This window comes from Pongo abelii, chromosome 2 (genome assembly GCF_028885655.2).
Source record: "Pongo abelii isolate AG06213 chromosome 2, NHGRI_mPonAbe1-v2.0_pri, whole genome shotgun sequence".
Classification (NCBI taxonomy): domain Eukaryota; kingdom Metazoa; phylum Chordata; class Mammalia; order Primates; family Hominidae; genus Pongo; species Pongo abelii.
The window spans coordinates 90872379-90896318 of NC_085928.1; the positions used below are offsets into that span (position 1 = coordinate 90872379).

The 23940-nt window shown below is 39.1% G+C and overlaps 1 protein-coding gene across 3 annotated transcripts in view; it reads right to left on the reverse strand.

The window, feature by feature from the left end:
* SYNPR (synaptoporin) overlaps positions 1 to 23940 on the reverse strand; it is a 340575-nt gene that overhangs the window by 152569 nt on the left and 164066 nt on the right. Inside the window, exon 1 of one of the 3 annotated variants that reach the window (XM_009238832.4) lies at positions 17762 to 17962. The exons of 1 other annotated variant lie outside the window; for it this stretch is intronic. In XM_009238832.4, coding sequence (XP_009237107.1) covers positions 17762 to 17785 — 24 coding nt within the window. In that variant the 5' untranslated portion in view covers positions 17786 to 17962. 3 annotated transcript variants of the gene reach the window in all.

Sequence of the window (23940 nt, forward strand, 5' to 3'; positions counted from 1 at the left end):
CAATTTATCATGTACTATAAGAATTTCTGCCTGGGTATGATTAGGATGTAAGGTTTAAAAAGCATCTAAAGGCTATGCTCCTTTCAGGGTATTTCCTAGAAATCATGGGAATAGTCTTATTTGAGATGTGCCCAATCTCAGCCCATGGTACCTCCCTCTGTTCCCTCACCAAAGTAAAAAAAACAAACTTGAGAGTCATCCTGCATGTCTCTTTCCATCATCTCATTCAGTAAGTTACCTAGCTTTGTTAGTTTCTCATTCATAATATCGATTATATCTGTGTACATCTCTGTATTTGCCTGCTAGTGCCTTAGTTCAGGCCACTATCATCACTTGCCCAGATTGGTGGTCTTGTCAGCTGTACCTGCCTCCAGCCTTACCCCCAGACATCTATATCCATGCTGCCACAAGGGCTGTCTTTTCAGAATGCAAGTCTGACTGTGTTGCCTCCTTTTCCCCACTTTTCACCAGTCAGTGGTCCTCCATTGCCTGCCAGATAGATTCTAAGTTCCTTAGCATGGCGTTCAAGGCTTTCGGTCTTCAAGTCCTTGCTTCCCTCTCTAGCCTCCTCTCTCGTTGTCTTTGCCAATAGCAAATTACTTACAACATTGCCTTCTGAACCAATCTTGGCTATTTTTTTTTTTTTTTTTTTTGTCTACCAACCCTCATCTATGCTGTTGTCTTTGCCTGGAGTATGTTCTGCATCTTTGGGTTTTAAGACTCAGTTCAAGTGCTAAAAACCAAAGAGGCTTTCTGGCTTCAAGGAGGTTATAGTTTGACAGAGGAGAGAGACATTGATTAAGCAATCAGCAAAATAATTTGAGTTGCCCAAAGGATGTATAGAAATGAATGAAGGGCAGTCAGGGTGAGAAGAGTGTTCTGGCAGAAAGAACGGTATATGTAAAGACTCTGTGGGAGGATGGATCATGGTGCACTTGAGGAACTGGGCTGGATAAAGCAGTGATGTAAGGGGCATTACAGGAAGATATAACCTGGAGAGACAGTCAATGGCTAGATGCTGCAGAGTTTTATGGATCTGCTAAGGATATGACCTTTAAACTAACAGCAATGCAAATTTACTCAAATGTGTTAAGCAGGATGAGCAGACTTGAATTCAGAAATGACCTCTCTGGTTGCTACATGGAGAATAGCTTAGAGGAAGGTGTGGATGGGCAGAAAAGCAGAAAACAGTGAAAACTTTTATGGGATGTTGCAGTCATCTGAGACAGAGAGAGAAGTGAGAGTGGAGATGAAGAGAAGTAGACAGATTGAGGGAAATTGTGGAGGGAAAATGGACAGGATTTAGTGCTGAACTGGATGACAGTGGGTGAGGGAGGTGTCAAAGATGACTTTGCTGAATGAGGGATGGCAGCATTTTCCTCTGTCTTGGTGTAATAGAAATCATTTTGTCAGTATTAAGAGACTATAGAGTCTGTGTAAAGAATGTGAATCAGTTCAGAGTTTAAGGACCCATATTCCTTTCCTGGCCCCCTAAATATTGAACTTGATAAATCACATAGCTTTTCTGCTTCTTAAAATGATAGGAAAAATCATCTTCACAAAGGGGATGATTAAATGAAATTAGAAATTTAATTCAACGAAATAAGTTTTCGTTGAATATCTATTTTGCCCATACCCTGTCCAATGAGACCTGGATAATCTAAAATGAAGATGTGATGTGTTTATTCTCAAGGAGGCCAAACTTTGCTGCAGGAGCCAACGCTAGTGCCTATGAATATTGGGATAATTTAAGATGAAACATAATCACATGGCAAAATATGTAGTGCTGCTTAAATACCTAACAGAACAGGAAGGAGAGAAATCGCTGTGACTATTGCCTTTGGCTCTGTGCAGAAGGAAATGTGGTCTGAGTTATGGAGGTGGGTCAGAGTTTAAAAGTCAAAAAGGATGGAGAAAAACATAGTGTGAATAAACGCATAAAAGCAGTTATAGAGTGTTTGAGGCCAGTGAAATGTCTCATTTCACTGAGGTATGAAAATCCAAATTGGTGAATAGTGGGAGTAAATCTGGATAGGTAACTTGGGCCAAATCAGGTAGTGTATCTGGCAGAGAAGGTTGAACTTGTCATAGTGAATCAGTGGAAAGTTTTGGAGCAGGAAAGAGAAGAGAAAGGTGAGATTAATTGGGAGGGGGTATGCTGGAAGTCTTGAATGAAAGAACAATGAGAGACAAAGAGATCAAGGAGAAACTTAAGTGATGGGAGAGGAGAGATAGAGAGATACTTCAGAAAGACTCTCATAGCATTTGGTGGTTTTAGCTATAAAGAAAGTGGGGAGAGGAGAGTGTAACATGAATACAGGGCTTTCAATTAAGAGCTTTTTACTGGCACAAATAGGTTACAAGGAAGGAGAGACAATAGTTAGGCCTGTTTTGAAGAGGTCGAAACTCAGGTAAGATTGAGATAATCATGTAAGTGTGTTCAGTAAGGTAAGAAGATTGGACTCAGAGATGATGATTGAGTGCTAGACAGATTGTAAAAATAATTGGAATACTTTGAAGCAACTCCTGCCAAGAAGTGGAATCTATTTCCTCAACTCTTGAATCTGGGATGGGCTTGTGACTTGCTTTGACCAACAGAATGTGAAGAAAGTGGCATTCTCAGAGTTCCAAGCCTAAGCCGTAAGAGATCTTGCAGTTTGCTTGCTTGCTTAGAACCTGGTGATTGCCATGAGAACAAGCCCAGGATAGTTCGCTTGATGACAGGTAAGGGGCCCAATTATCCTCATTTTTCTAATAAACACATAGCTAATCCTTAGAAAGAACAACCACTTTATTAATCAGAGAATGACCATAGATACATGAGTGGGCCCAGTCAAGATCAGCAGACATGCTACCCAGCTAAGCTCAGGCCAAATTGCTGACCCACAGAATCATGAGTTAGATAAATAATGTAGTTTTAAGCCATTAAATTTTGGGTTGTTTTGTTATGCAGCAAAAGCTAACTGATACATAAACTCCAAGAGAGAGTATCAAGATAGTGAAGCAGAGACTAGTGCTGTGAAAGTAAACTACATAAATTCAAGGAGGAATTAACTTTGCTAGCAGATTTCTGAGACTTTATTAAATGCAACAATTTAATTACCTTATCATATATCAAAAGCAAAGTTTAGTGCCCAAGATACCCAGATTTTAATAATAGGTGAATGAATAACTAGGATTAGGAAGACAAGGTAAGAATAAAATTAATTGAGAATCTGGGGAAGAGATTAATTCAAAAGAAGAGGGTTAGAAAATTCTATCGTTTCAAGTAAACAAAGGCAAAAAGAGTAAATCAGTATCAAATTTATCATGTCTGAGTTATCAGTAATATCCAAAGCATCACCCAAGATTAAGGTAATCATGTAGTCTTACACTTCTAAGCTCAGACAAAGCAGTAGGGTCTTCTCCCTTCCTGGACCAAAGTTTGCTAAATATTCAATGTGTCTATAATATGGTTTGAGCTCTGTGGGTCTGTGTAATTTTTCAGGTGACCTTCTCCCTCTTTTGTAGGTAATACAAATTAGAATTTTTCTCCACTGAGACTTCTGATCTTTCACTAAGTACACAAATTTAATTTTCTTAAACGGCAGTTCTTTTCACTTTTTCCAGTTATCTAAATAATAAAATCAGTTCGTTAGGTGTTGCAGCACTTGACGATCTCTTCAATCTTATTTTGATCTAATTTATTTCAGCAGATGCAAGACAAATCCTGAAGAGCTCATTAAAATGAACCTTCTGTACTTCTCAGTGCTGATGCTTATTGGTGAGACACAAATATCCTAGAAAGTTCTAGGGGAAAACAGTGACATCTTAAGACCGTAAGGAATAAAAAATAAAAAATAAAAAAAGTATCATTATAAGTGGAAAGCTAAATTCAATAGAATGGCATGACTAGAATAAAAAATATCAGCTGTCTGGAATTGAAAACTATCCTTGTGGGAGGGGGAGTCAGAGTTTACTCAAAGAGAAAGCACTGAAGAGTTCATTAGGAAGTTAATTCTTATCTTGGGAGAAGGAAAACAAGAGGGTTTTAAGTATGTATCATGGCGCCAGATAACTTCCCTAGAGGTACTTCAAGGCAAGCTACAACAGGCATTCTTAGCTTGGAAGGTGATAGCCCCATTTAGGGAGAAACAAGCAAAGCTTATGACTATAAACAGTGACTTCTTACCACTCAGCGAGGCCACCCACAAGACAGCCCAGGTCAGAGGCCCCTCTGCAAAGAGGAGAGCTTCCCTGGACCCACCAACTCTGACAGAAAATAAAAGGCAGTTTTTGTTGGTGTATTCGTGTTTGGTCCTCATTTGAAGTGGAACACTTCAGTCATCCCAGGATGGATTTGAGGATGAGGACTTAAAGGCATGGGAGTGGGGAGAAAACAAAAAACAATGAGAAACTAGCCAGGATGAAGAGTGGGTTCACCAGGAGGATGGGACAAGCGACAAGACCTCAGGGAAAGAGGTGTGATCATGAATCAGATGTGCTCCTTTCCAAACAGTTTGTGCAGTGGTTAAGAGCATGGATGGTGGGCTCGAGCTCACCTGGGAGTAAAGCTTACACCATCACTTCCTAGTTCCACATTCTTAAACAAATTTCTAAACCCATCAAGCCTTCTGTTTTCTTCTTTGTAAAATGAGGGGTTGATCCCATGTCTCCTGGGCCTGTCGTGAGAATTCAATGATTAAATTTATTTAACGTAGTCTACCTTGTGCCTGAAGGGCTCAAAAAAGTGGAAACTGTAATTCTTACCCTTCCCATCCCATTCCCATATCCTTATGACCAATTTCATCAAATTATTTACTCTTCACCCAGCAAGTTGGCCTGGAGAGGCTTAAAGGTACTGATGCAACCAAATGCTCCTTGCTCGGAGTGTGAATTCTAAATGATTGTCAATTATTCAACAAATATTTACTTAAGGGCCTATACTATGCCAAATACCATGTATTAGACACTAGGGAGGTGATATGATTTGGCTGTGTCCCCACCCAAATCTCATCTTGAATTCCCACAAGTTGTGAGAAGGACCCAGTGGGAGGTAATTTAATCATGGAGACAAGTCTTTCCCCTGCTCTTCTTGTGATAGCGAATAAATCTCACGATATCTGGTGGTTTTAAAAAGAGGAATTCCCTGCACAAGCTCTCTCTCTCTTTGCCTGCCGCCATCCATCTAAGATGTGACTTGCTACCCCTTGCCTTCTGCCATGATTGTGAGGCCTCCCCACATGTGGACATGTGGAACTGTAAGTCCATTAAACCTCTTTCTTTTGCAAATTGCCAAGTCTTGTGGAAGGTCTTTATCAGCAGTGTGAAAATTGACTAATACAGGAAGAAAAGAAGGGCCTTGATATTAGAGGTCTGCTTTGGAATAAACCTAATGGGAACAGGATAAAGCAGTTGACATTTGACTTTGAGAACATTTGAAGATCTATGCACACACACACACCCCAAACATGACTATGTACAGAAGCAAAATCAGAGAGGGAAATTGGGGACTTTTTTTAGGCTTATTTAACCAATAATCTTCAACCATACTTGTCAGCTAAGTTGACACATTTCTGGATGAACATCTGCCCTGTCAGAACTTTGGAGCCACATACATTAGGAAATGATTTGTACTACCACTTTAGCTATTTGTATCACTATCAAGGATGGCTGAACATCCTAGGGTGTTTCTTATTCTTTCCCAAATTTCATACTCCAAACATAGTTTGGGGACAAATGTAGCAGCATGTGTGTGTGAAAGAAGCAAAGGCATGACCAATTATGATAGTATAAAATGTCATTATTTCACTATAGAAATAATTCCAAGTAGAGTTTGAACAGTGTAATGTGAATTTTTACCTCAATAAGACTAGAAAATTAATGAGGCCATTCTAGAGTCCAGGGATGGACACTGCTCCCTTGAAGTGCAGTGGTATTCTAATTGTCCTATAAGAGTTATAATAATTAGAAATGATATTTTTGTCTCCTTTAACATATTGGCTCAAATATTTCAATTATTAGGTCATAGCATTGTTTGTGGACCAGAGAGAATAAGGAGAGAGGTAACATTTTCAAGGTACCTATTGGACACTTAGCTGGTAGAATTCACTACACTATAATGTCAAATTAGGGCCAGTAAGAATAAAACTGTTCCTAAATTAAAATCAGAAAGTATTAAAAAAGATCTTATTTGGAGTGAATGCTTAAACTTTCCATTCTAAAACTTAAGTAAAGTTGAGTTTGGAAAATTCCATTATAACCTAATAGGTTTTCCATATATAAGCCTAACATTTTCCTGAAGCTGATGCTCCATGGCTCATAAATTCCATTTGCCTTTATATCATTTATTTTGTTTTTATCCTCAACACCTTTATATTTAGGCAATGGTAATAGTTTAAACCTACAATAACCTCAACCATTCCCCACCATGCAGAATAATCACATCACATCACATCACACAGAGATCTCTGCCACCCCAGAGCCCTCACCTTTGTTTTATTGGAGGTTTTCAAGGGATTGACAAATAAGTAGAGATCCTGTGGTAGAGTCCAAGTTGAATTTGGAGAACGAGGACCTGTGTCTGTGTCTCCCACATCCCTATTAACCAGTGGTAAAATTCTGATCAATTGGAAATGGCCTTCCTGAGCCATAGTTTCTCTCCCTGAATGGAAAACTCAATATGCAATTCACCTGTTTGTTTCATGGGGCTATTGTTAGTATCACATAAAATAACAAATGATTTTGTTAAGTATTAAGGGTCATAAACCTGCAATAGTTACACATTCTCTGGGAAGCAGAAGAAGTGGTATTGATTGGTCAACAAGCTTTGAATCTATTTAAAATTTTCAAATACTGAGTTTCATTTAAAAGAAAACCTAGATAGAAAATTGGAAAACTCACAAAGATAAACATAGTTATTTCCAAAATTTGTCTGTAAGTTTCTTCTGATAAATTTACTGTTTAATTCAATTATTAAAATATGTATTTGAAAGAATAGCCCATCCCCTTTACCTGATTTGTATTTTTCTATAGCTCTTATTCTGTCTAACATTTTCTGTCCCTCATTTCACCCCTCCATATAGCATATAACACTATTGCATTCCCAGTGTTTGAGCAAGCTCCTGGCACTTAGTAGACTATTAATAAACATTTATTGAATGAATAACTTAATGAATGAAGTAACAAGAACTATATGCTAAATTAAATTAAACATTACTTCAAAAATTATTCTAAATAGGTTTCTATTTACTGCAACAATGATTATATCATGATAATACAGATAATTTCAAAGTAACTTTTTGTGAAATCTCTTTATGTTGAATAACCAATAATAATAGTTGTGATTTATTTATTGTAGTACTGTGTACCACATACTTATTTACGTTATAAAGAACCTCAAAAGAGCTCCTCTCTTTCCTGAATGGTGAGAATTTGCTCCTCTTTTAACAGAGGAGTAAACTGAGGCTCAAAAATGTACGTCACTCAAAAGTCACACAGGTAGTGGGTAATGGGAGCAAGGATTTGAACTTCAAGTTTGGGTGGATCCAAAGTACCCATTCCACAGTGTCATTTCCTCCCAAAAGGAGATTAATCAAATGTGAAGTTTAAATGTCATTTAATGTTTGTCTGATAATGACTTTATTGCATCCTTATCCCAGATAAACACCTTAGGAGAGATATTCAATTTTTATCTAACAGCCATTTTCTCTTGGTGTTTGAAGACATTATGACACCCTATTTTTGGCATTTATTGCCATTCTGACAAGTCTACTTTTAATCTGAACATCATTTTTAATAAACTCCCCAGGTAATTTTCATGTTAGGTGGTCCTTGGACTACTTAGTGAGAAACTGATTCCAGAAGTAAAAAAGAGTCTCTGAGTTTCTGTGGCATCTTCGTCCCCAGGCTCTTCTGTTGGGGTGTTCCTGACTCCTCTGTGAAGAGAGCTGAGGTCATTTCCACTGAAAAGGCAAAGGAAATCTGGGCAGGTCAAACAACTGGTCGGTTAGCATCACACCCAGGGCTGGAAGCCTATTCTTAACTTGTGCTAGATCTGAGCTTCTCAAACATAAGTGTGTATGCAAATTATCTGGAGATCATAAAAATGTAGATTCCAATACTCAGTAGGTCAGGGTGGAACCTGAGACTCTGCATTTTTAACAAGCTCCCAGGTGATGCCCACGCTGCTGGTCTTCAGCTCACCCTTTGAACAAGAAGCTGTTACATGGAAATATGCTTAAAGGTTAAGGATTCAACACTTCCAGTATATACAAAGTTCCATTTTATTTCAAGAACGATTATTGTGGCTCTAATTCAGATACACATAGAAAGATCCATTTTTTTCCCTCCATTTAACCAGTATTTACCAGAACAGAAACTGTATGAGGAATATTTAATGTCAACTTTTCACAGGTTAACATAATGGTTGAGAGCCTAGGCTTGGAGTCAAACGCACCTAAGCTACACTCTCAGAGTCACCACATACACAATGTGTGGCTTTGGACTAGTGGCTCAGGCTCTCTACATCTCATTTTCCCCATTCTTAAAATAATGATAGTGATCTTTCATGGTGCTGTTGTGAAGGTTCAAGTCCTAGGTATGAGGTATAGAGCATGGTGCCTGGTAAACAGAAAGTGCTACATAAATGGCAGCTATGCAAACTCTTAGCATCTTGTCCTGGTGTATCATCCTCATTCCAATATTCATGAATTTACTAATGGAGTCTATGCCCTTCAGGTTTTATGGGCACTAATCCTCTCCTCTTTTAACTTCCTCAAAGCATCGTTACAAGGCTTAAACGAATTAATATGCATAAAACACTTGGATCCATGCCTGTCACATAATTAGTACCCAAGATGGCTTAGCTTTTATTTTTAGCACTTACTATAATGATAATTAAATCACTTTTGAGGGATTTTTAAATTGTCTGTCCCCCCGACTAGATTGCAAATCTTACATGAGACCATGTTTGTTTTAGTTACCTCCGTATCCCAAATCTTAACATACTACCCAGCACCCAGTGGCTGCTCAGTATTACATACAATGTACAAATGAATGAACATATGAACAAATGAATGAGTGAGCAAATAAGAAAACATTCTTTCCTTTTTGAAGAGATCCAGAGAAAAAATGTTTGAGAAACACTTTCTTTGAGTGTGAAGGCAGTGGGAGAAAGAGAAAAAAATTATATCAGAGAACTGGTCTGGGGGAGGAAGAAAGGAGAGTGTCTTCCAAATGCCTCAGAAATTGAGGAGTTTATAAATACCACTCAGAGTGAAGAGGTGAGCTGAGGGAAGGAGTCTGGGAGAGGAATGCCAGCAGATAATGGTCTTCCAAAAAAATTTGAGCTAACCGAGTTTTCTGATCAAATGTGTTAGGAGATGCTTTGAGGTAAATAAAACATGAGAAATGAGAAACCCTTGAATATCCTATAGTGGGGGCTAATGAGAAACCCAGAGCAGGCAAAGAGAGGCTTTCTCTGAGCGTCTGTACTTGGGGAGAAAATTATGACTTGTCAATTCCCCTGAGGAGCTTCCAGGATCATGTGGAGAGGGGAGAGGGTTAAAGTCACAGTGTTACAAACTGATGGGCAAGGTCCAGGTCCTCTCAATCCCTGCTGCCTCTGCCCTGACTCCACAACAAATGGGTAATGGCAAGACTGATGGGGGTAAAGGGGTCCCAAGAAAGTGGAAAGGAAAATTCAGGGGCATTAGTAAGATGAGCTAATCATAGGGAATGGCTTTATACATATTGCATTTGGTTTTATTATAGTTATTCTTCAGTGATGATTCTCTGTCCCTGCAATTTATAATAAGGCATAAATCTCCCCTTGAGATTTATGCTGGAATGACCCAGCAAAGCATTTCCAGACTACTTTAAACCCATCCCATAACTGCAGTGATTTTCCTGGTAGACTGGGGAAATTGTTCCCCTAACCTCAAGCACTCATCGAGGGCATGGAATGAAAACTGATAGCAAAATAGACTTTGACTTACAGAGGAAGAAAATAACAATGCTATTGTTCAGGCCTGCACAGTTTCAACAGTACTTTCCTATTTCATCTATGACAGCAATCTTCTTCATAACTCTGGGAAGGTACTCATTATTACTCATAATGGTACTCATTATTTCCATTTTACAGATGAAGATAACCAAGGTCCCAAGATGGCAGATGAATTGTCTAAGGCCATGCATACCCCTATATCGCAGAGCCGGGATTTGGACCTATTTCCTCTCATTGCAAATTTGAGTGCTCTGAGGCAATGCAGGTAGAAGATAGTTTTCTTTTTGGGAATGCGGCCAGAGCAATATACTTGAAAGGCCTTTTATCTTGGCAAATGTGCCAAGGGTCTCGATAATTACAGATACTTTTTAATAGCTCATCAAAAGATCAAGGATATGGGCCCACCAACAGTGTGAGCCCCATCTCCTGGCAAAGCCCTGCATCTATCCAAGCTCAGGATCATGTGAGACAAGCCCACTGCAAACCACCACCTGCCTTTTATGTGTTTTTCATGTCTACCAGTCTTCTAAGAGCCACCTAGGAGTACATGCTCTGCGTCTTTTAGTGAGGCTGAGATTGTCTAAAGTGATCCCCAAAGATGTTTGGGTATGTCCAGTTGAAAAACCAGGAACCTGTCTCAGGTACCTAGACATCTGCTTATAACCCAAAACACATACATTTCTGATTTGAGCCAGATCCATATGCCAACCTTCCTCTGTTTAAAATGGTTCTTCAGCTCACTGGGCTGGAATGACATTGAGCTCTTCTGTTGTTTTCCTTTTGTATCAAATTCACCATAGGGCTTGGGCAATTCAACTCATCTCTTGGGGCTTCAGTTTTCTGACTTAAATAAATTAAGTTTTAATGGTGTACAGTCACCAGCAAGAGATCAGATAGTTTGAGGGTGTTATCTGCTTCCTGCTTGGAGGCTGACTCACACACCTGATCCATCGGACTTCAAAACCCGCACTCTCTCTACTGTGGTAGGCTGATCTCTAGGGCTTCTTGCAGCTTTTGCAATAATCACTCTACATTCCTTGAACTACTGGGGAGACTCGAAGAATATATGTGGGCAGTCCAAAACCACTCAGCTAATAAATGCTGAGTAAGAAAGCCAAGCCTGTAGACCTCAAATTCCCTAACTACTGCTGTGCTGCCCTTATTGAACTGCTTCAAAAAGAAAAAGTGTGCTTTAACTCTACTTACCTTTTTCCCCATTAAATAGTATAATTGTGTAGAAAAACACTGGTTTTTAAGCCAGGACATGTAAGTGTGAATCCAGGTTCTATCCTTTATTAGCTGCAAGAATTTGGGCTTGTAACCATCTAAATGTCCATTTCTTCACCTGTTGAAAGTGATACTATTTTAATATTGTCTTACTAGTTGACTGCTAGAATCAAATGAGATAATGTAAGCTACACGAATGTGGTAAAGTGTTATGCAGAGGTAAGGGATAGTAATAATAAAAGGACTTAGAGATGCCTTACTTGTCTTTGTTGGCAAATGGCACTAGCATATTCAGAGAAAGCAACTTTAAAACCCTAGGGTAAACCATGCAGCAGTGTATCTGAAAGAAAGAAAAGTAGAAACATGTTGGGAGGATTTGGTCAAAGGTGGTGGTAATTACTGCATTTCCTGTCCTGGTTCTCAGCCAGGGGCAATTTGGCAATGTCCAGTGGTAATTTTGGTTGTCACAACCTGGGGGTTGGGTGGGGAGATTGCTACTGACACATAGTGGGTAGAAGCCAGGGATGCTGCTTAACATCTTATAATACATGAAACAGCCCCCTAACAATAATGAATTACCTGCACCAGAATGTTAATAGTACCAAGTTTGAGAAATCCTGGTCTATTAGAAGTTCTGTGAATTCAGGAACTAGTGTATCTTGTTTATTTCTGTGCCCTAGCATCTAGTAGTGTACTTGGCTTAAAGAGGGTACCCAATATATAAATATATTTATTGAATAGATAGATGAGTGAGTGAATACCCACAAAAACCAGATAATGCCAAGTTAGATCTATTTCAGATTGCCAGGGAAAATCATAGTTGCTTTAGGCACCTTCTCTGCTTATTCTTTAACTTCTTTACTTTTCTTTCCTGTCAAAGCTTTTTTCCCTTCTCTCCTCTCCCAATACTGTCCAAGAATGAGAGTGGACTATCAAATCTGAGAATGCCTAGAAGCAATAAATAATGCTTATAAGACACGCACACTGCAAAACCTTTTCCAGCTCCCTGCTTCCTACCACTCCATTTCAGCAGACAATAATCACATCAGTAACGAAGTGGATTCACTCTTGTTCCTTCACTGAGTGTGAACATATAGGACCAAAAACACACATTTCCTGCAAATGCCTTACTAGAACAGTTCCATTATGCTTTTAAGAAAACACATCCTGGGCCATGAAATGGAAACTAAGTTTAGGTGAGAAAATGGAAAAATGAAGGCATTTAGTTCTGGGAATGCAGAAATTATATCTGTTTGCTCACCATTGTATCTCCCATGCCTAGCATGGTGCCTGGCACATGGTAGGCATCCTTAAATATTTATTAAATAAAAAAATAAGTGAAGTCCACATTCCAGACTTTTTCTAAAATCTTCCCCCAATTAAAAAAAAATGTCTTTCCTCTGCCATTTAATTTCATATGAAGGTAGTTTGAATGTCATAAGTTTTGGAAAATCTTATCCGTTTTCCTCCCTCATGGAGATCTAAAGCCAGATAAAGATGTGTGGGTTCAACATTGAGAAGTGAATGTCAATATGGTGACTTAAGAAGTCCTTGCAATAATAATTCATATTTGACACATGTATTCTGAAAGCCATATTTTACCAGAAATAAAATGAGCCCAAAATCTTTGTTATATCTTTGCCAGTAAGTCTACATTGAGACAATGTGTGGTAATTTGGGAGGGTTTAAAGATTCTGTAAGACTGGGAACGATGGCTCAGGCCTGTAATTCCAGCACTTTGGGAGGCCGAGGCAGGAGGATCACCTGAGGTCATGAATTCAAGACCAGCCTGGCCAACATGGTGAAACCCCACCTCTACTAATAATACAAAAATTAGCTGAGCATGGTGGCATACGCCTGTAGTCCTAGCTACTCAGGAGGCTGAGGCAGGACAATCACTTGAACCCGGGAGGCTGAGGTTGCAGTGGGCTGAGATTGCACCATTGCACTCCAGGCTGGGAGACAGAATGAGACTCCATCTCAAACATAAATAAATAAATAAATAAATATTCTGTAAGCAAGGCTAAATAAGTCCCCTGGGGAATACCAGTAGAAAACTTTTATGCCCAACACATCTTTTACCCCAAAAGACAATAATGACATGATCATCCACTTAGATTGGCCAACTCAAAGCTCCATGGTAAACTGATTGCCTGTGTTGTGAGTAAGCTTTCTAGAAACTATAACAAAACATGTTTGGAGTTGCCCCTGAACAATTTTCCATTAGTACTTTTGGCTAGAATTTGTGTTAAAAAAAAAAAAAAGATCACAGTAAAATATATTAATTATGCAGATCCATTAGTCTGCAGAGTGGAGAGACTGAGGTGTTTCCATTTTCAAATCCTGAAGCTTTAAACATTTAAAGACACACTGATGACCAAGAGCCTCTTCTAGAAGATTTAGTGCTTCATGTGCTGATTTCAGGCTCAAAATATTCACTGACTTATTTTCTTACACAAGTATGTAACAGGACCACCAGCTCTATTTGTGCAACAGCCTAGAATGTTTAACGAAAAATGCAAGATTAGTCCAAAACTAATTATGTGTTAACACCAGCTGCTTTCTCCATACTTAATAGATAATTTTTAAGTGCTTAATGATCAATATGTTTAAGTACACACATCTGTAGCCAAAGAAAGGGCAGGCTGAAACATAGGCAAGATGGAGTACAATCCTGAGTACTGTTGATTTGGAATTTAGTCACCCCTCTGAAGAAAGAAGTGTCTTCTAGCTAGGGACTGAAATATGATATACTTTATAAACTTGTCTATAAGGTTAGTTTTTAGGGATAGTCTATATTTGATGCACACTGTGGTTGAACACAATATATTTTATTAAAGTAAAAGTTTTCATTTGATGGCTGTTAGTATATTTAGAACTCTCATAAATGCTGTTGGAAAAAGCAAATTGATTTGAATTTATTTGTCAGTATTTGCTCTAATACCACACTTTTGATTAAACCACCCAATTATGATTATTTTTTTAAGAACAAGAAAAAGACATAATCCAGAATTGAGGAGTTAACCAAGCTTGCCTCTGACAAAAATGACTATCATTTTGGAAATGTATTTTATTGTGTACTGCACTCTGAACTCTTTTTAATTAACTGGGTGCCTAACCAAGAGTAGCTCAAAAGCTGTTGCTTATTAGACACAGCAGATCACACCAAGAACTCAATATTTTGTTAACCACTTCAAAACTTGACTCTTAGTTCTTCCAATTTGTGGTGAGTGGTTTTTGTTTGTTTGTTAGCGGCTTTTTGTTTGTTTGTTTGTTTTTAAGATCCCTCTGAGTTTTGGTAAATTTAGCAAAGGTGTTGTGAGCTAGGTTCTATCTTCTAGCAACATTTTCATCACTCATAATCCTTTCTCATAATGCAGCATTTTACAGGCTCACTTTATGACTGGAATGCTCTGCTTCTCGTCCAGAAGCTGCCACTTGAGGAGAAATTTCAACCTTATTGATTCTATGTCAGTTGCATTTTCCCCCTATAAGATCCATCTGAATTTTATTGGCTCGGGTGGATTTAAAATGGGGAGCTCAGTGCTCAGGTGCAAAGGAACGCATTTGGGGACTCTGAATTTCGACTTTGTCATGCTTCTCAGCATGCTTATTGGCAGCTGTGTTCCTTTTTAAATTACCCAGGTGAGATAGAAACTTTGCAATATTCAACCTGAAGTGCTACCTCAGCCCTTTCCAGCTAGCCAAATAATAGAAATTAAAAAAAAAAAAAAAAAAAGATTGTGGGAGTGAGTAAAGGGAAGGTGAGAATTTTGTAAAGCTCTCCAAAAATGATTCCATTAGAATTGCTTTTTATATTTTGCACCAATGACGACCAGCTGCCTTGAGATATTGATATTTCTAAGCTATCATTGCATCTTTATTTTGACTTTATGACTTTATGACCAAAAGACTGAAGGTCAAAGGAATTGATTTACTTTGATCAATTAACAGATCTACCTTGATTTATCCACTTCTGCATAAATTTTACCCTAGGTGGGCTCATTGAGTCACACTCATATCTTTGTATCTGCTCAAATTGAGTGGAAATAAAGCACATATTCTTCAGTTTCAAAGACATACTTAGCTTGGAGTCATAAAGACATAGTCTGAGAGGAAGGAGACTACCTTGTATCAGAATGGGGAAAAATAGGATATTTAACTGTAGGTCCCTGGAAATCATTTCAGTCTTGGCGTTTGTTGTAGATTGTACCAATGACAGATGGGAGGGAGGAAGAGCAGGACTCTGGAATGAGCCTGCCTGGTTCCGAGACTCATCCCCATCACTGTGTTTCCTCAAGTAAGTTACACACTTGTCCTATGTCTCCATTTTCTCATCTGTAAAATGGGGAGGTAATGTTATGGCCCTCATAGAGTGCTCCTCAAGATTAAAGGAGATAAGCCATGTAAAATGCTTAGCACAGTGCCAGGCATATAGGATGTACTTACTAAATGGAAATGACTCTTGCATTCTTCATTATGCTAAAAAGAAGAGAGGAGCTCATTGTGAAATTTTAAAAATCCCTTTGTTGTTTTCCCCCAAATGACAAAAGTCTTTAATCCTTGGAAGAGATTACGACAGATTTTCTGGTTATGATATTATGGACCTTTCAGAAGTGATACTTGTAAAAACTGTGCACATTGGCTCTAACTCAAACTAAGGATCCCGACCTTTTAAAGATACGGATGTCTTTTTGTTCTTCCTTTGTGGGCCTGAGTATGGTTGGAGCCCTAACGCTTCTGTAAACTAAGAGACTGGAGGAAAAGGCATAACTTTCACATGCAGAATGCATGCTGCCACCTCAAGTTTCATTAATTTATATTACTGAATAGCTTCAGAAGATGATAAGCTCTGTCTATAGCAAATGACTTCACATACAACCTGTTACAGCCATGAAAGGAGAATGATTATATAAAATATATTATATAAAATATTAAGGGACATTGAGGGATTGGATGTGCGTGTGTTGCGGAGGGGAAGAGGTGATGTTCCATGCTGGTGAGTTTACTTAGCAGTAATTGGCAACAGCCCAAGGATAAAAGTTTTGTTTGTGTGTTTTTTTTTTCAACAAATTATCTGCTAAGATACACTTGGATCCAGCTAAGGTTTGTCATCTAAGACTGATACTAGGCACATGCTTATTGGGACCAGTAACAAGGCAATATAATAACTTGGGTGGGTTTGGGGGATTAGTCTATTTTTGAGGCTGAGTTAGATTGATCAAAATTCAGTCTATTTGTCAAAATGAGTAGCTTCATTGGAGTGTGCACAGCATGTGTGAGTCATGGCACGTCCAAAAGGGAGTAGATATGAAGGTTAGTGCACTCCCAGACAGGCATTCTGAGCTGTCATAAGACTACTTCAAAATCTGAAAAATTGCTATTCTGAAAAAAATCTATGCCTACGAGCCCTAGGCCTGCATGATATTCCCAACTTTACTCTCGAAATCTCTGAAAAATGTATAGTCAGACCTCCTCTTGCTTCACATGCCACGGTGCCTTTAACTTTCATCACAAATCTATTCTCCAGCTCATTTCACCATGAAAAAGACTATGCAGATTTGTTGATTGTGTAACAAAAAGAGAAGATTAAAGCATCAGTTTGTTTCCATTAAAGCAATTATTTAATCATCTTCTCATCCCTGTCTGGAATAATTATATTAAAAGACTTTTCCCCAGACTTCTGAATTAACAATGAAGAATTCAGACCATCTTTTACTCTCGAACAAAAAGAACACAGCTAACCAGGTAGTGCATTTAAAAATCATTTCTAGCAATGGTGACCAGACAGTCATTTTGCAGTAGTTAAATTTAATAACAGCAACTTTTCTCCTGATTAGCTTCACATATAGAAACACAGGAGCCCGGACTGGGCATCTGACAGATGGTGGCAGAAATACACAGTGCAAAGAAAGATGAAAGAGAAGCAACAGCCACTTGTGATTATAGCTTTTCATGGCATGCTAGGACTTCATTTAGTGATCTGAATACTTTTTCTAAAGTCAGTCCTTTTAAAGGTGCATGCATCCAATCGTAGGGGAAGCTCATTCATTCTACATCCTGCTATAAGACCTTATAAAACTAGCACCGTTCAGCACAACATATAATATTTGGTAGCTGTATATGGAGTTTAAGTAATTCTCACTCTGACACTGATGAAGAAACTTTAATTAAAATGGTAAGCAGGTTGCAGCACAATGAATGTATTTAGGATATTAAACACTCCAAGGAAGGAGGAGTAGGGTAGAATGACATTACATTTTTATAAAGCAAATATAAGTTTGCTTAAATAGTTTCCTTACTATGTTCAAAGAAACCCAGCACATACTTAAACAGCTAAAGTAAGCATTTCAGTATCAACACAGCCTCTTTGGTTTAAACATACAAATTACAAGAAAGCAAAGTCATGAAAAATACAGATTATTACTAAAGATGTAAAAACTGATATTTGGAAAGAAAAGTGTACAATCCAAATGTGCCTATGGAGACACATGCATGCACACACATATCCCCATAGCCAGCTGTAAATCAAGATAACTGTAAACTTACCGGAGCAAATATCACCATACACATTTACAAAAGAATTGATAATCCAACTTCCCTCTCCTGAAAGAAAATAGAGATTGTCTCATACTAAAAATAAAGCTTCTCTGTCCACAGCACCAGCCACTTGTCCCTCTTTTTATGAAGCAAAGGAGGAGAAGAAGAAAATCAATGCAGAGGGAAAGTGAGATGTTATACCAATCAGATAGCAGCTTCAGCCTCATTTGCAGAGAGATGGCAAAACGGTCATATTATTAGACGGTGACAACCCACAGCTGAGTACAGGAACCTGATACTCCCCTCTGGTGAACGCTGCCTGCTTGGTGGGGAGGTGGCTGCCACCATAGTGAGCTCCCACACTTGGCTCTTGGCTCACAACTGGAAGTGCAGGACTGCTTTGCACAAGCAGGCTGCATCACCAACAGAGGCACCATCTCCCCTTTACTCTGCCAGCCCCCTCCTCCTGCAAGCACAGTGCTTAAAAACAAACTAGGAGATTTTTTTAAAGCCAGAATTTTGTGTTTTAAGAGTATGGGGAAAAATGGTGGTTTTATAAAATCTTATGAATAGATTTGCATAGATTAAGTAAATGTTGATATGTTTGTTAAATAAATTGCCCTCATTTTAATGTAAATGCATAGATGTTATGCATAATCCCCATTTGGGAAATTCGTACACTGCCCATAAATAATCATTAAGGTGATGTACTGGAAGACAGGCTTTTAAGGCTCTGGCAACTGTAGAAGGGACAGATTACAACTTGGTTGCTCACTCGTCACAGGAGTGTTACTTAAAGACGTCTCCTGCAAAATCTCAAAATTGAAATGGTTTCAGAGGCTTAAGTGCGATATGGATCTGCTTTTTTCTTCAAATAAACCTCTGTAGGAAGGAGTTCAGCTCGACTACTTCGAAGGACCGAAATCACAGCACCTTGAGGCAATGTGTGTTGGGGGCATTTGTATCAAATTCTTGGAGAGGCTGCCACAGGTGACATGTTCTCACACTGGCATCCTGGACAATTTTTCCCCAAGGCAGATACCACAGCACAGGGAGAGGAAGTCTGTCTGCCTTTCCTTCCCGCTCCCTACTTTGGGTCCCCACTGAGTGCAGGAATGTTGAAATGCACATAGGCTGGCCACATTTTTTATAGGTATTAATTTGTTGTTAATTTGGAGTTGTCCAAAGTCTTTTTTTGAGGTCCCTCTCTCTGTCTCTCTCTCGCTTTCCTTCCTATCTCTGTCTCTTTGTATCTCTCTCTCTCTCCTTCTCTCTCTCTCTTTTATGCGTGCACACACACACACACACACACACTATCACTACCATACCATAGCCACCACCATCATCTCTCTTACTCCCTTTCTTCCTTTTCTTATACACACAGTAACAACTTGGTGGATAGGGGGAGGTTGGGGGACCAAACAAACCAACCAAAAAACCATAATGAGGAGTCAGGCAACTTGGGTTCTAGTCCTGGTCTCCTACTTACTAGTCATGTGGCCTGCGCCTGAGCCTTAGTTTCCCCTTTGTAAAATGGCTACACTTATGCCTCATAGAGCTGTGAGTGGGAAGGTGTGGGGAAGAAATGAACAATGGGCAAGGCAGTGCTTTCACCTACACTACACACCTGCAAACTGGGCTCAGGGAGTCCAGCTCCCTTTCTCTTCCATCTCTTTTGATCAGCTTGTTGCCTATGCCTGAGCTTTTGGAGTGCTTACCAATTCTTCAAACTGTATATGCCCCATGGCCCCTTTGAAATTCTGATAGGAACCTTTTCCTCCCCACTCCCCTGTGGCCACCCCTCCCTGCTTATTGACAAATCTCTGCACTTCAGTGAGAGAAGTTACTCAGGGGAGTAAATTAAGCAAGTGAACACATCTGAAGCAGGGAAAAAAAGGCTTAGAATCACCCCGCATTTAAGTGAGCACTCAGTAAACATTTACAGAATAAATAAATGAAGGATTGACTGAAAGAATAGTGTCCCTGTGCTGAAGGCCACAGTTCCTCCAGGTGGCTGATAAGGGGCAGAGTTAGAGTAGGGTCGAAGAGGCGGCAGTTTCCAGCAATGCACCTGTAGGGTAGAACCATACTTAATTGTTTCTTCACGGAGGCCAGTGAGTAATTCTCATTGGCTCTGAATATTAAGAGCCCCATTGCAAGTAAAAGGAAAAAAGTTCTGTCTTCTACATAATAATAGTGAACATTTCTTGAATATTTCCTCCTTGCCAGGTACTATTCTAAGTGGGTGTTTTTGGTATATCATTTTATTTGAGCCTTACAAAACTACGAGTTACAATTTTTATTCCAGGGTATAAGTGAAAAAACCAAGACCCAAAGAGTTAAGTAACTTATCTGAAAGTACACAGTCAATACCTGGTAAAGCTAAAATTTGAGCCTAATTGTATGCCATTGTCTAAGCTATTAACCACTCTGCTTTGGATGCAACATGATGGCACTTCTACTTTTATTTATTCAGTGTACAGGGTATGACAAATCCACATTTGGATGCATGGACCCTGCAGTAACTTCTCAGCTGTCCCCATTATGCAGATTTGCACCAGAGACTGGAACTTGCTGGTGTAGAAAGAGCCCATGAAATCCACGCTCAGGCCCTGCTGGTTTCTGTATGGACTTGGGCACTTTAACATTTGGGAAGATAGGAGGTATGAGGCTCAGTCTTTGGTTTGCTAGAGGTTTGCTCTGTGACCCTGGGTGTGTCCCAGAATTTGTCCACGTCTCTGTTTTTCTCAAGTTTAAATTGAAGGGTTTCTACTGAATTATCTCTAAAGGGCTTTCTGGGTCAACTTTCACTAAATAAGGTTCTAAGGCTAATAGGCAGATTCTAATCTGCTGGTTGGGTTAGCTCTTCCTGCCTCATATTTTTTTCGAGATAGAGCATTAACATTTTCTGAGTCTCCCCTGCTACCACCCTTCAGTCACCTCTCTGTGGACCACTGCAACAGGCTCCCTTTAGGTCACACTGCTTTCACTCTTACCCCTAGAAATCTCTATTACCCATGTTGAGCCATTTAAAGCATAAATTAGATCATATCACTCATCTGAGAAAAGTTCTTCAATAGTTGTCCAGTAAGTTTACAGTAAGTAAAACCCAAACCCTTTCCCATGCCTTTAAAGTGTTGTGCAGTCTACCTCTCATCTGTCTTTTCATTTTATTTAATTTCAACCCTCTCCTTCCCTACTCTTCAGCCACACTCACCTTCTATGCCTTTGCACTAGCTATTTTGTCTGCGTGGAACATTGTTTCCTCAGCTCTTTTCCTGCCCTCTCTTCCTTTGCCATTCAATTGTTAGTTCTACTTTCTGTTTCTTAGAGGGTCTTTCTTCCCCAACCACCTAACTTAAAAACATCTTTCACTTTCTCCAGTAATTCTTTTTTTTATTTTTGCACTTTATTGCCTGATACCTTCTTGCTTATTTATTTGTTCATTTATTATTGACTATCTCCATTTACTAAGACCTCCACAAAAGCGGGAAACTTGTTTGTTTTGCTTAATACCATATCCTTGGTGTTTCAGAGAGTACCTGCCACATAGTAGGTGTTCAATAAAGATTTGGTGGATAAATGAATGAATGATGAAATCAGTGAATCAACATGAGAACAATTTAGGTTTAAGATGGTGGTAAAGAAACCTAATTTTTTCAAAGGAGGTTAGCCTTGAAATGGAGAACAGATGAATAAGGGCAATTGATTCATTCATAATAGCAGATACAGATTATTTTTACCTCTTCATTCAAAGAACATTCTGGAAGGGTTGCAAATTTCAGTGTCATATTGATTTAATTGGAAGCCATGTAAAAGATGGTGGAAAGCTCCTTTTGTAAACTATACTGATCAGTTGTTTTTTTAGAAGCTTGGGTTCCCAGGGTTTTGCTCAGCTAGGCCCACATAGAGCAGCTGATTTTTTGATACTTGCCCATATATTCGTCATTAGAGAAATAATCTTGTCAGCTAGCCACTTAGACTGTCCTAACCTTCCAATTTATCAGATAGCTCAGACAGTCGGCTACCACTCTCTATCATAGAATTGGAACTGACAAAAATAAAGCGATATTTCAATATTTGATAGTTCTTGTTTGAAAAATGATATTCACATTGTTGCTACTGCCTTTAAAATAGCATTTATCCATTATTAGATTATCAGAAATAGAAGTACAATGTTTTCTAAGTCAAGTATTTATAGAGAAGGTTAAGAAGATTAACATAATCTGTGATTCTCTAAAAACCTCATTAGCAATGCTAATTTCTAATATGATCAGAGCTTCAACTGTGATCTTTCAGTTGAGCAATGGCCTTCAGACAACTTCAAAAAAATTTTTTTTTCCTCTGAATGGAAAAGCTTCTCTCCCCTATGGTGGACACACCTTCTGGTAAATGCAACAGTTCCTTTGCCTTATAGCTTCTATTTCTAAACATCTGGCCTCTCAAAAGGGGTCCTTTCAGACCTGTCTGCTGGCCAGTGGGAGGCCTAGCTTTCTAAGCATTTAGCAAACACAGAGAGGAAAATCCAGAGCCAGAGGATTCCTTCATTGCAGTAGGAGAAAGGAGGTAATCAAAGATAAGGCTACTTTGGCCATACTAATAAATGACCAAGAGAGTTAGCCAAGCCTCTTCCATTTTGCTTCAGGAACAATTTCAGCTCTTTCAAGCTATAGCAGTGAGAGCACTTACATCCAATTCACTTATGGAACAACCTTGAAATCTTTAATGGTGCCTTCCTTTCTCTGACTGAGCACAGCTCCTAGCATGGGTAAAATGCAATTTATTGTGATGTCAGCAGGCATATAGAATCAGGGCAGAACTTTCTAGGCCTCTTATCTTTTATTTTCCTTGTAAGAGAAAGTTGTTTTCTCTAACACTGTCTCTATTCTTTTTCAAATACTAATGAGATAAAATAATATTAATATCACTTGAAGATTTATTAGATCATTAGCTTTCCTCAGTAGGCTTCAAATCTGTCTGAAAGAATTCTACACTGAAGCTGGGAGGCACAGTAGCTCAGGCCTATGGTACTGGAGCATAAGGTAGGCAAGGCCGGGAGTTCGAGACCAGCCTAGGCAACATAGCAAGCACTCATCTATATGACGATAAAACATAATTTTATTTAAAAATTTCTACACTGAAACTGTAAGTACAAGGAAAAGTTTGGGGATGCAAGAAAAGCTAAGGAATATAGTGGAACAAGATTGAGAAAATTAGGATTTTTGGATGAAATGTAGTCATGCTTGGGAGATAAAATGAGAGAAAATGGTAGTTAAAATAGCAGGTAAAAATGTGCAAGACGTATTTTCTGAAGACCATGAGTCTAAGCTCTTCAAAGACACAATATCTTACTATCTCTGTATCCTCAGCCCAAAGCAAAGTGCCCAGCACAGAGCGGCCAAGCAATGACTATTTGCTGAATGAGGGATAAATAGAATTATTTGCAGACAGAATATATGTGGTTAAGCATGCTCCCCTTTAGGCAGACATTGTGCTGGAGAGCTTTTGTTTGTCCCTCTAGAGTCACTTTCTTGCCTAATCTGTGTCCCAGCAGGCTGAACTAATGGACCCCATCAATAAGCTCCCTTTCTTTGAGGCATCCTAATGCAAGGTGCTAATAATAAGAAATACTGCCAGGTAATTAGAGGGTGAGAGGAGACTGAGGTCAAGATATTTATTCCCTTAGTCCCCCGATGGGTCCTGAAGTTGGCTATGTTCCTCTAGCGAAGGCCACAGGTGCTGTGAAGTGGCCCTCTCCATCCTTACAGCTTCTTTCTCTTTCTTTCTTTCCTTCTTTTTCTTTCTTTCTCTCCCTCCCTCCCTACCTCCCTTCCCTTCCTTTCTTCCTTCCCTTTTTCCTTTCTTCTTTCTTTCTCTCTCTCACTCTTCTTTCTTTCTCTGTCTCTCCTCCCTTCCTTCCCTTTTCTTTTTTGCTTAAACCTTGTTTACCTCTTTTCAATTTGCCCCTTCAAAAAACTCCCCTCAATCACTCTGTTTGAGTGTGCCAGCTATTTCCTGCCTGAAACCTGACTAACACAAACAGGTGGATTCTAGTTCCAGTTCTGTATATTACTACTTATGTGGTCTTGTCACTTGCCCTAACCGATAAAATTGGGCACTTGTAAACGAATGCATACGAGGTGTTAAGTGCATACCAAGCATTTAACATCTAACAATAATAAGGATGA